Source organism: Ophidiomyces ophidiicola (assembly GCF_022830035.1).
Source record: "Ophidiomyces ophidiicola strain CBS 122913 chromosome Unknown scaffold_13, whole genome shotgun sequence".
Lineage (NCBI taxonomy): Eukaryota > Fungi > Ascomycota > Eurotiomycetes > Onygenales > Onygenaceae > Ophidiomyces > Ophidiomyces ophidiicola.
In genome coordinates, this window is record NW_026054653.1 from 266,364 (window position 1) to 278,609 (window position 12,246).

The 12,246-nt window shown below is 45.4% G+C and overlaps 3 protein-coding genes across 3 annotated transcripts; 1 reads left to right on the top strand and 2 right to left on the bottom strand.

The window, feature by feature from the left end:
• Positions 1-498: 498 nt before the first annotated feature.
• Positions 499-3,184, bottom strand: LOZ57_003724 (uncharacterized protein; the record flags this gene model as incomplete). The annotated part of the gene is made up of 6 exons (XM_049252772.1): positions 499-802; positions 862-1,313; positions 1,367-1,920; positions 1,986-2,267; positions 2,321-2,662; positions 2,716-3,184. 6 exons carry the CDS (start codon positions 3,182-3,184, stop codon positions 499-501), a joined length of 2,403 nt encoding a protein of 800 aa, XP_049108271.1.
• Positions 3,185-7,586: 4,402 nt separating this feature from the next.
• Positions 7,587-8,268, top strand: LOZ57_003725 (uncharacterized protein; the record flags this gene model as incomplete). Its single annotated transcript, XM_049252773.1, has 2 exons — positions 7,587-7,839; positions 7,895-8,268. 2 exons carry the CDS (start codon positions 7,587-7,589, stop codon positions 8,266-8,268), a joined length of 627 nt encoding a protein of 208 aa, XP_049108272.1.
• A 273-nt stretch (positions 8,269-8,541) lies between these two features.
• On the bottom strand, positions 8,542-11,690 carry LOZ57_003726 (uncharacterized protein; the record flags this gene model as incomplete). The annotated part of the gene is made up of 4 exons (XM_049252774.1): positions 8,542-9,107; positions 9,167-11,398; positions 11,462-11,604; positions 11,671-11,690. 4 exons carry the CDS (start codon positions 11,688-11,690, stop codon positions 8,542-8,544), a joined length of 2,961 nt encoding a protein of 986 aa, XP_049108273.1.
• Between the last annotated feature and the right edge of the window lie 556 nt (positions 11,691-12,246).

A 12,246-nucleotide genomic window follows, 5' to 3' on the forward strand; every position in this document is an offset into this window, starting at 1 on the left:
TGAATTCGACCTTGCATACTGAATGGAGCTGAACAGCCGATAAATCAGCAACACGAGAAAGATGCAACAAAATCCTACAGTGGTTATATGGGTTTAGCTACTTCTGTATCTTGTTGTGAAACTCCATTAAATATTCTCTTGGCTTTGACATGCTATGGGTATCTTGTTGGGTCGCATGAATTATACATTTTTACTACCATATGCACAACATGGACATGTTATATGATGTCAAATGTCCGCTTAACACTGAAATATGCCAAGACAATATAGATTCGGAATAGATTCAACCTCGAGCAATGATACATTTTATCAACGCCCCAAATCAGCACTTTACACCTGCTCGCCTTATACATTAGCTGCTCAGCTAATATCCAAGGGGTAGCTCCGTAACTTTTCATACAACACATAAACAAATGGGCCAAGAAGGCAAGGTCATAATATCATAGCAGCTGACCTATTATTTGGGCAGAAGAAATAGTTTGGGCGGCCAGCGCTTTATTATATTTTTGTCGTTGTAATCTGTCCTTCAAAAAAACTCTCTACCTCATCCCATTTCCTCTTTAACCCTGGAACAGAATAGATACCGCTTATCTCGCCATTCCAATCCTGTATACCCCTAGATGTAGCTGATGCTTCGAAATCGAATGTGTAATAGGGACAGTCCTTTTGGAAGGGAGAGGTGATCATGTCGAATTGAATAGGAAAATTATAATCCCCTGCGTTTCGATTTGGTGTTACCACAGAGGCTGGAGATGAGGCTGGGCTTAATAACGCTCCTGAAGAGAGTTCAAGGTCCGTTTGCCTGGAGGAAATAATTAGCAAATGCGGTCGTAGAGAATTAGCTGATATATTAAAACTTACGTGACAAGTCGGGTTGGGTCCCAAATCCCAAGTCCGTCTTCTAAATGAATGCCAATGGAGGAACTGATGGCTGTATCACATGGCAGCATTTCAAAAATCATTGGCAAAGGAGTCGTGGGTATTATTTCTGTCCTTGTCGAGAGTAAGACTGGAGAGGCAGTGGCATCGTTTATAGTGTCTGGGCTCTGAAGTGCACGATTTGGGGTGTTTTGAGGTATGGGTTGAGCCACTTGGGTTGAATTATGTGAATCAAAGTCAAATGGAAAGATAAACGAGTTCAAGTCGAAAGGCATATTGATATTTGCAGACAATGCTGCTCGAACAGTATACAACGAAGCCTGGATTTCAGGTAGGGACCACTCCTCGTTACACTGCTCAAGAAGCCGCATGTGTCGTGAGAAATATAACTTTGCATCGATATCAAGGTGAGACTCGGTGAAAGTTAGAGCTTTCTGTGGTATGGGTTAATAAAAATCGATAGCAACAGCAGGGAGAAGAAGCATACCAGGTATACTGTGAGACAAGTCAGCGTGCAGTATACAGTAAATCGGATGCCTCTTTGCATATAACATAAACCATGCAGCCCATAAGATGAGACTATTGCTTCCTGAAGATGGTAAATGGTCTTTGCTGAAGAAAGACTTCGATCCATGCGAGCCTTCCACATACCATCCGACTGGTCATATGCTGAATCTTCAAGCTGTGGCCGGTATTGTAAAATGACATTGAGATGAAAACAGATATTCAGGTTACCCATAAAATGGGATGATAGCCAGGGAGAAGAATTTGCTGACGGCAGAGAAACTTGAAGGTCCGCTGGCAAGTCAGTAAGCCACTGGTCAAGTAAGTTATTATTTTTCGTGAAACGAGGGTCTTTGGCCCAGTTGTGTTGCTTTTTAGTTTGATTATAACTATCCGCAAATCTGCGAATATTCAACGCAATGCGAACAAAGTAAGAATATTGTCGAGATCTTTCCGTTTCATACGCATCGAGGCCGGAAATGTTCCATGAGGTTCTAGCTTCTACCGTTTCTATATCTACCCCGAAATCCTTGAGTCCTAGTATAAATGTTAACAACAGAGTTAAAAATCATATAAAGTGTGAGATGCGGCTGTTTCCTGACCTTGTGGTACACCAATCAATACTTCAGTGATAAGTAAGGTCTGCCATACTCTGGATTTGATTAGACACTCTGTAGATTCCATGCCGCAATTCTTGCCGTCAGCATGGTAGCTATAATGCTCATGAATATTGAGGTCCTTGGCCATCGAAATCATGGTTTTCACTAGTTGCCACGATCTGTAGTAGTAGCCATTTTTTGGCGCAACTTCTCGCGCCTTTAGAAGCAGCAATAATGCTTGAATAGTACTAAGCCTCGGAGCTTCTAAAAATGCCGACTCGTGTACTGAATATACTGTTAGAAAAGATAGGGGTGGTAAGATAACATGCAAGGCCTACCGTTTGCCAGGTTGAGCCATCGCATCCCAATGGCAGGATCCCCACAGATCATTCCAGCACAAGCAAATACTGCTTCTAGCAAAAGGGGAGATACGCTATTTTTATCGGCATTCCATTGCTCATAAAAGCGAGCGCGATGGATGACTGGGATATATGGATGAACATGGTCAAAAAACAAGTCGAAATATTCTATAGCATCCTGTTCGCATGGCATTAGGTCTTCGGGTATGGTGAGGGGGCTGCTTAAATCAGTATATGCTGCTGGCAGAGTATTTTCTGCTGTACATGGTATTACAGGAGTAGGCAAGTATTCCAAGCTTGTCTGCTGCCGGATATACGGCGCTGGTTAACTATTAGTAATGGGTTGAGGCACATTATGTAAAAATTGGGCTCACCAATTCCATTTATCTCGATCTTTAGGGGGCCAAATAGTTCATCCAAGCTTTGTATCATAGACAACTCAGGATTTAGAGAAGTTCCTTCTTGTTGCAATACAGGGCTAGAGGAAAAGGACCGCATTGAAGGCGAAGGTGTAGAGATAAATGTAGAGTCCGTAAAAGTGGTAGGTCTAGGGAGATTGGTATCAAGAGATGGGCAGTTTTCAAAGTTGATATCACGCGGGCGATATTTGAAAGGAGGTTGCAATAGGCCATTGTGGGCGGATAATACGGGGATTTGTGAAATAAATAGATTCTGGTTTTCCAAATGACCTAAGTAAGGCTGCGGTTGCAGTAGCTGATTGCTGCTGGTGCTGGTTGTGGCCGGACGCCTCGGTATATTTACAACGGAAGGGTCAAAAGCAAACTCCTCTAGATCATTCTGAAAGGCAGAATTTTGCTGCTGAGCATTATGGAGGCATGACATCTCAGGAAAAGATCGGAATGGTTCCGTCTCTTGGCCATATCGAGAATCCTCCGAATAATTGCTCCAGTTAGGCGGTACACATACGAGCTTCAGCCTAGTGCACGCCGCACAGGGCCAGATATTACTAGTCGCTGAGTCACACTTAATCTTTCGTTTGCGGCAGCCACTACAAGCCCTTGTCACTGGATCAAGTTAGCTACAAATATGCACTAGAATAGGAAAGAGCAGTATATATATACCTTTCAGGCGTTTATGTCTATTATGTTCATCAACAAAAACATAGCCTTGAAGTCACAGTCAGAATTCTATTTTGAATCATTCATCTGAAATGTAGAAGCAAGGAATGGTGGCATGTACTTTTAAGCCCTTCCCTGGAGGGCATCTCTCCCTTGTCAAGACTGATGGGTTGCATTTATTTTTAAAATAAATGGGGGAAAGGACACACTGATATATGCCGCTCCAGGAGTATCGAATCGAGGCCGAATGAGAAGAACAGCATCCAGACCTCTGAGAGACGCAAAAAAACGTGGTTTAAAATGAAAAACGAGAAAACAGTTAAAAAGAAGGTTAAGTTGAGATGAAAACAAATTCCTAAAACTGGCCTCAAGAGAGTGGTGTGTTAAGAAAAGAAAGCCGGTTATCTGGGCTGCGAGCAAGGTGAAGCTAGGCGCGGGGGGAAAGAGAAAGTTATATAAATGCGCTCATTAAAGAAGATGAAATATAGAAGAAAGTAGGAAGGTCTGGCAAAAGTGGAGTCGTTAGGACCCGTAGCCCGGAGACATGAAATCCCACTTTTGGGGGTGACGTGAATGCTGCCACAAAGCCCAGACCCTGAGTGCTACGGCCCCGGTGAATAGCAGGGAATATAACGTAGACAGCCGCATGAAACAATATATATCTGACCAAAAGCCAACTGAAACGGATCCAGGGGGCCGGAGAAAAGGCCAGCTCGTAGAGAAGTGAAGGAGTGGGGTACCGGACGAGCCAACACAGCCATTACTGTTATAGAAGCACCTGAGTTGCCGTGAATATAGTCACAACTGAGCGGCTTGGGGGCCGCGGGTTGATATTAGAGAGAGGTGGGAGAAAGAGGCTCAAAGAGGGGTGTATCAAACCGGCCATCGATGCGCGTGCAAAGCAGGAACAGAAGCACCAGTTGCCAATTGATACATGCAGTGCGCAAGTTGAGCAGACGTAAGTTGGTGCACTAGAGTGATCACTGCTTTTTCTGTGTATTCTGCACGGCATCATTGGCCCCAGCATGCTAACTGGCAAGGGGCGAGCATCATTGGTTTGGAGGCAGTGAAGCAGGCGAAAATAGGGACAGCCGCCCGTTTTGAGGGGCCAACCATAGGAGGTGAGAATGGCAATTGGTCTCTCGGGAGTTCATGCGCGTCTTCTCGGTTTGTCGCTGCTCGAGGTCAGCGTGAAGCTGGACTCGCTAAAGGAGGGCGAAGCAGCACATCACGATTGCCCGAACCGGCCTAGCGTTACTATTTTTGAAGTACGAACATCGCGAACTTCTCGACAGGGAACCCGCAGGGATGCCAGCAGCTCGCCAGGCCAGCCGATCCATCTAGCCGTTGGGGGGTCGTCACATTTACGCGGCTGCCTTTCAAAAGGACTGTTATTTTGCAGCTCCGCTCCGGACCAAGAGCGAGCCGTGTCTCAGGTTAGTTAGTTATCGACTCCTGTTGCGTGCGGGTATACAGAGCACGAGAGGGTTGTGTACGACAGCATTGATGGTGATTGGCATGCCCCGATAATTCGAGTGCTGTCAGCCGCCACGGTCTTCACAAAGAGCAAGCCACCGTCCGGGGCGAGGCTCTTCAATTTTGCGTTCTGCTACTCTGCGGATCATTTTCGCGTCGAGCGGTATCACCATACTGTATCTGCAAGGAACCGGCTTGCCAGTTAACTGAAGTGAATAGACGTTATTGTCGTGGATTTTACCCTCCTTCAACCGGGTAGAGGGGGATCATCACGGATGGACACCAAGTGAAGCCACTCATGCCTCCGGCCACAACCTGCGAAGCGCGATTTTGGTTTCCATTTTGTTTGGGTCTCAGTGAAAAAAACGCCGGGGACATGTAACATTGCGCATGGGTGTGCTACGACATACTTTCAAGTCCCCAGCGTGATTCGCCGGCCTGTGAGGATCTCCTTGACCTGCATTTCATTGGGTGGGTCGGGGAACAGAGGGCGGCGCTTAGCAGCCTTTTCAAAAGGCCATATCGTTGATTTGCTAGTTGACGCTAAACAGTCGTATCCCAGCTGTTAAACAAACCCATCTTAGCCCCCGTTTTCGTCGCCGTTCCTGGGTCCAGTCGGTGTAGGTAGGAATATATTCTATTCCGTGCAGATACGGAACAGGCCTTAACGAGTGCCCAAAATTGATATTCTAAATCCTCTTACCCTCATCTAGAAGCAAGGTTCATGCTCGTAGGCGAAGTTTGGGGCGATAAAGTCGATTCCCCCGCTCCACTGCGAACAAGTATCTTAGAGTGTGCCTTGAGTGCATCGGCTTTAGAGTGGCCCTGGCTTAGAAATACTCTTATGGTATTACAAAAGACTACAGTATCAGATATCACCAAACGAGACAAGGAATTCAAGGATAAGTTAGACCCACCATGTCAAAGACTAGTTAGCTCAAGGCGCCCGGCAAGCGAAAGTTATAGCCTTATTGTTTTCGGGTATTTCGCTGCTGATCTGGTTTTCGAGTGAATCCCCACTACCACCAACGTATTCATTTCTGGACACTCAGGAAAAAATGGGGGACTTTTGTTTAGAGACAACATCAACAGTCCGTGCTCGGTGGTTTGGCCTGCCAACTTTGGCCTGATTTTCTTATCTTTTTCTGTTTTTTTCTCATTTTCTTCCTAACTAGCTCCACGGTTTCGTCATACGCCCACAATTAACGTGATCTAACGGTACGAGCTGGTCATTTATGCTTCCTTGAGGATCATGTCATCTGTTACAGCGGCCTCGTTTCGCCTGGCTGTGCTCTTGGTGCCGTGTCATCTTCTCTATACAATGCCAACATCTAGTATTCTCACCCTTGCTTTAATATCTCCGTAGATGGTGCAACAACATGCTGAGAATTAGTGACATCAGTGAGAAGTTCCGGAATAAAAGAATCCAGGTTCAAGGCCAGGGGCAGTGCCACAAAATAAAAGGATGAAACTGGAAAATCACAAAAGGAAGTGGCTTCAACTTTTGTTGCTCAGTAAAAGCCGTAACTTTAACCTATACTCACCCATAGAGCCACAAGGAAAATGAATATAAAGACCATAGCTGGGCCTGGATTGTCGTAACAAAGTCTCAGGAAATAGTCATTACTTGGGAAGAAAAGAGTTTGAAGCACAGGCAATAGATAGCTTTGAGGGTATGGCTCCCAGGCACATACACAGAATCAATATAGAGCCGATCACTCGGGACAATAATTTTTAACCCGTGTTTCAAGGTGTGTGGTGTTGATAGAAATCTATATGATCAGAAAAATGCACAGGTTTTATGGAGCGAACTGAAGACCCTGCTCATCTCACACTTTGATACAAAGCTGAAACAGGAAAGCAGCAAATATGACAGAAAGTGTATAATGAGAGGTTTATGCAAAACAAAACCATTGTGCTGCACTCCAAAACACCATATCACAAAAACTTCAACCCATCCAACACAAGCTATCATGTTTCAGCGTGCTCAACACAGATGAGAGCAAACAGAATAAAGAAAATTTTGAAACAGGCTGTTCAGGCCTAGATAGCTTTAGAACAAGGATATAAGGGCCGGATCAAAATTGACCAAACCCCCTTGTGTCGTAATCCTGTGATGGGAGGGGGTTATTTTACGGAGCATATTCCGCAAACATTTGGGGGTAGATGGAATGACATTGTACGGCAACTAGCAGTGGTAATTCTGTCTTAAGAAGATACGGACGAATATGCGCAAAATATCCCCTAAAACTCCCTGCAGTACAGCAATCTGGAAGGGGTCAGTCAGAGTCAACTGAAGCCATGAGTGAGCAATGAGTGAGCCAGCTCGGCTTGCTGAACGTCGAGAGGATGTTGCTTACTCAGCGCATTGGTTAAGATGAAATAGGGTTTGATCTAGCCATGTTCGAACTAACGTCCGGTACGGAGTACACGAGCCGCCACTCCTGTATCGCTGTGACCGTATCTGTGACGTCGTTAGCTAGGCGCGCTTAGATAAGCCCCTCTCTCACTTCTTCCTATCTAGATGAAACGACACAATGCTGGCTGTTCGTATAAACACAAGACTGCTGAATAGGGCCTTTTACAAACAAAGCACCTAATACATGATCTCGGCACTTCGTTGTTTGCTTTGTTTGTGAATGTGACGGACAGGACCTACTAGAAACATCTGGGCAAAGATTTACGTCAACATGTCCGCCCCATTACAAAATCTCAATCCCACAATTATCCGCTCTGCGGATTTACCAACGCGTCAGCCTATAAAGAAGACCGTCTCTTCATCTCGCGAGCCAGATCCATACGAGGGGACTATTTTTGCGAGCAGTGACCTATCGGGAGAGCCATGGAAAAATGACCCGTTTGATACATATCTTGAGAAATCGGATACTGAGATTCCTAGTGAAGATGAACTAGAAGAGCCGATTGACGAGCAAGAAATTTACGGTTCGTGTCCGCCACGCTCATGTGGGTGTCGAAGTACTCATTGAGAGATTTTCAGACTTAATATCCACAATATCCGACCCTGAACACCCTATATCACTAGGAGAACTAGCTGTCGTCTCCCTTCCAGATATCTCTATTACTTCAGCCCTCCCGGAAAATCCTGCTTCGCCCCTCCGAAAAGTAACTGTGCTAGTTACACCCACTATTACTCATTGTAGCCTTGCAACTGTCATCGGCTTGGGTATCCGTGTCCGGCTGGAGCGAAGCTTACCGCCCCGCTTTAGGCTTGACGTACGGATCAAAGAGGGTACATATAATGCAGTAGAGGAGGCGAATAAGCAATTAGGGGATAAAGAAAGAGTCGCTGCGGCAGCGGAGAATGCGAGCTTGATGAACATGATTGAAAAGATGCTGGAGACTTGTAAATGAAGCTCTTTTTGAAATGGAGTTGGATACTCAGTGGTTTTGGCAGGGAAATTTGCATTGGGCTTGCATATTCGTATGCATGTACGGAGTACCTATATGCACACGGGCGTTTATATTGATGAAAATGTTGGACACCTATCGTCAGTCTACTAGTTATTAATCAGATAAGCAGTGAGACTATTAGTACATGTCTATTTTTAATCATTTACAGACAAAATACTCAAACTCCGGATATCATAAATGAGAAGAAAACATGTTTGCTTTTCAAGTCATAAGTTATCCTTCCCCTAATACTCCACTCTCCTTTAATCCCTTCCACAGCTCTGGCTCTAAAAATTTACTAACGGTAACATCCTCTGCGAGTCCCTTACGCCGCCTTGTTTTGAGGACAAAATCTCTAGCGGTAGCCATCGCACTCGCCATCTCTAAGGGTCTCAATTTCACGTCCCGGTCAAGAGGGTCGCCGGGAACAACGCTCCATTTGTCAAATACCAGTGATACTGTTGCTTGGCCCTGTGTATGAATCCTGAGGTCTGATTCGAAGCCAAAAGAGTCGATGACAGGTATTAACCCACGAACCGAATACAGGGGCGTCCCTGCGATAGGTCCATCAGTTAGGACATGGCCGCGACGACGGGATAGTACAGTATATATGGCAGCAACGGAGTCCGCCGGGCCAATCATCGAACACGTGTATATGGGCTCCATTAGGCGTGGGGATGCCATGAGGAATGAGGAGTAAATGGCACGTCGTGCAGTGGGAATAATTTGGCCGCCTCCTCGAAAAATTGCTTGATCTGCCAGTGTTACGTCCGTAAGGCGAAATTTGGAATTTCGGATAGCTAAGTAAATGGTGTCAATAAAAGAGTGAAATAAAAGCCATAGTCAATGATTAACTCACGCTCTTCGCACAGAGGTCCTTCACGAGTACCCCAGCTAAACCCCTGCCGAATAGAGTCCCTTACAGTCCCAAGGAGCTTCTTATCAACTTGTGATGGCAAGGTGTCATCTTGAAGAATGTTAGGTCCCATATCATCGGGGCCAAACGCCCAGATACTTCGAGCGGCTAATTTATCCCAATCATATTTATCCTCGAAGAACTTAGCAACTTTCCTCGCAGGGTCGCGTATAAGAACATGTCCAGCTTCTATGTCCTCAGCGATTCCGTCGTCCAGTGGCTCTGCTACCATGGTAATTTTATTCTTCTTGTTCGGCGTCATTGCATAACACATGATAGCAGAGGTTTCGACAACAGTCTCACAGAATCTAGTGACAGGGTCTGAAACCTTTAGCTCCATTTCGGCGTACAAGCGACGAAGATCGTGAAGTACACAGTCCATATATAGTTCACCTGTCCCGAGAACTATGTGTTCACCCGACTCCTCTACCTTAGTAGATATCAGGGGATAACTTTTATTTATTTTTCGCAAACCTTCTAGCATTTTTGGAAGTTCGGAGGGATTGATAGGTTCAACTGCCACTTTAAATACGGATTCGGATATATGTTGGATTGGCTTAAAGATGTATGCGTCTTCGTCATTCTCAAGGCGGATAGGAACAAGTGTGGCAGTTTTAACAATTGAATTGTCGATACCACTTAGAAGCACCCAATTTCCAGCTGGGACACCGCTCGTAGGGATGCTGTATCGGGTTTCGGCTATGAATGTGTCCGTGATAGTGGCTATGACCATATCTTCCTCGTCATCAATCGTATAGCCTTGGCCCAGAACCCTGACTTGTTGTCCGGGGCGGGCAGTGCCGCTCATTATTCGCCCAAAGGCGTTGAAGCTAGCAGCATCGCTAGTGCTGAATAGCTTTGTAACATGGACAACGAGCTGGCCATTCTGATCACAAGTTGACATCTCTGCTGCAATTTTAGTATCAAGGGGGCCGGTATAGTGTTTTTCGAGTAATTTGGGTGCCCCTTCTAGTGGTGATGGGATATGATCTACAATCATATCAACAAACCCCGAGACAGGCCCAAAAAACTGTTCACACACAAGATTCAAGAGGACCTTTGCATCAGATTTAAGTTGAGAAGGTTTCAAGTTAATTCCCAGTGTATCCAGTGTAGCTTTCAAGTCCTCTGGGCTCTCACTAATTGTGTGGGAAAAGATCTTATAAATAGGTTCCAGAACAAAATGTACGAAAGACCTCTTAGATCGTTCCTCTGTCCCCTTTCTTGTAAACTTTCGGCTTGTCGGGTTAAAAAATATGTCGCCCCAAAGGCGAAGAGCAAATTCCGGTACGTCAATTTTTGAGTATGTATCGGCATACATTTTCGCAAAGGACGGAAGGGTAAAACACCAATTCATTGCCGTACATGCAAAGGCAACGTTTCCTTTCTCGGGGCTTAATCTTCTCTTCTCTCCCTGCCCAGGCAATGTTTTCTCGATGACAGTGTTGACCTCTTCGATTACATGTTTCAATTTAAAATAAGCATCGGTAGGCTGTAATTTGAGCTCAAGGATGAGGCGGTCCATCTTGTTCACGACCAGCGTGAGAGGAAGATCTTCCAGAACGGCGTATTTAATCAGCTGCTCTGTATTTATCTGGACCCCTTCAACCACATCAACAACCAAGACTACACCGTCAACTAACCGGAGCGAAGCTGCTACTTCATCCACGAAATTGACGTGCCCCGGGGTGTCCAGGATATTGAACAAGTACGACTTCCCTTTAGTTCCTTGTAATACCAAGCTCATCGGCGCCGACTTTATCGATATGCCTCTCTCTCGTTCAAGAAGATGCACGTCGGTATATCTTAGCTGTTCGTCTTTTTTCTTTCCCGTCCTCTTATCTAGCTTTTCGGAAATATCATGTGTCTCCATAACCAGAGTGTCCATAAACGCCGTTTTTCCATGATGTAAATGGCCAACCAGCGCAATATTTCGTATTTGATCCGGGAAGTTTAACATATCAGTCATAAACTCGCGTGAATAAAACACCGGCGGTAAATCTGCTTCTTGAACAGTAAATTTCTTCTGCTCAACAGGCGCAATAATGGGCTGCGACAATGGTTGCGCATCTTCTTCTTCCACCAATGTCTCAACTTCGGCTCCGTACACCTGTTTCGCGGTAGGGTAGTACTGCTTGTCCTCGTGAAGAATAACCGCATTTGAAGGTCCTTGCTCTATGATCAAGAACAGTCAGCTCAAAGAGGGCAGGTAGTGATTATGATATTATAGACCCTCACCATCAATCTCCATTAACTGTTGATCTGGAGCGGCTGTTTCTTCCTCCTCCTCAGACCCAAAATCATAGGCATAATTAGTGGGGACGCGGCCATGGTGCTCTTCCTCCTCGGACTCCTCTGCACCTCCAATATAGTTTCCAAATCTACAGTACAAAGTTAGAGTACTTCAGTGGCAGATACTGTTGAACACCCGAAAGAGAAATACTCACTCATCATAAAGGTCATCCATGTTGGAAAACAGCGGTAGCGCACACTTTTGAACGAGTTCCTCAAAAATAACGCCAAGTGCAAATCATAACACTAGGGGTTTGCGCAATTAACAACAATAAGCCCCCCTAGATTTTGTCCGATAAGCGAACGCCTAGTAGATATTCAACGGGCGAGTGTAGCCTTTGAGTCTGCGCAGCTCTTCAATAGCTTTAACAAATGAAGATTATGTAATACACCCCCTCGGATTATACATCGCCCGGGGCTGCGAAGGTTCCGGCGCTAAACCTAAATGGCTGTCAGCTCATTGACAATACGATTCACAGCTGACGTTCCATAAATACGCTGCTCTGCTGATGGTTAATTAGATGTAAGCGGCTGATTCTGCATTATTTGCGACTGGAAATCCGCCTCATACGCCCAAACGAGAACAGAATTGCTGGACAAGCAGCTTTTGCCTTTTAGAGTTGCCGCTATCGGCGCATTTACTCCATACAGACATCTCTGTGCATATACTCCGTAGTTAATTAGCTACTGTCGATCCCGGCGACGATAAGCTCCCACCATTCAAATTCGCT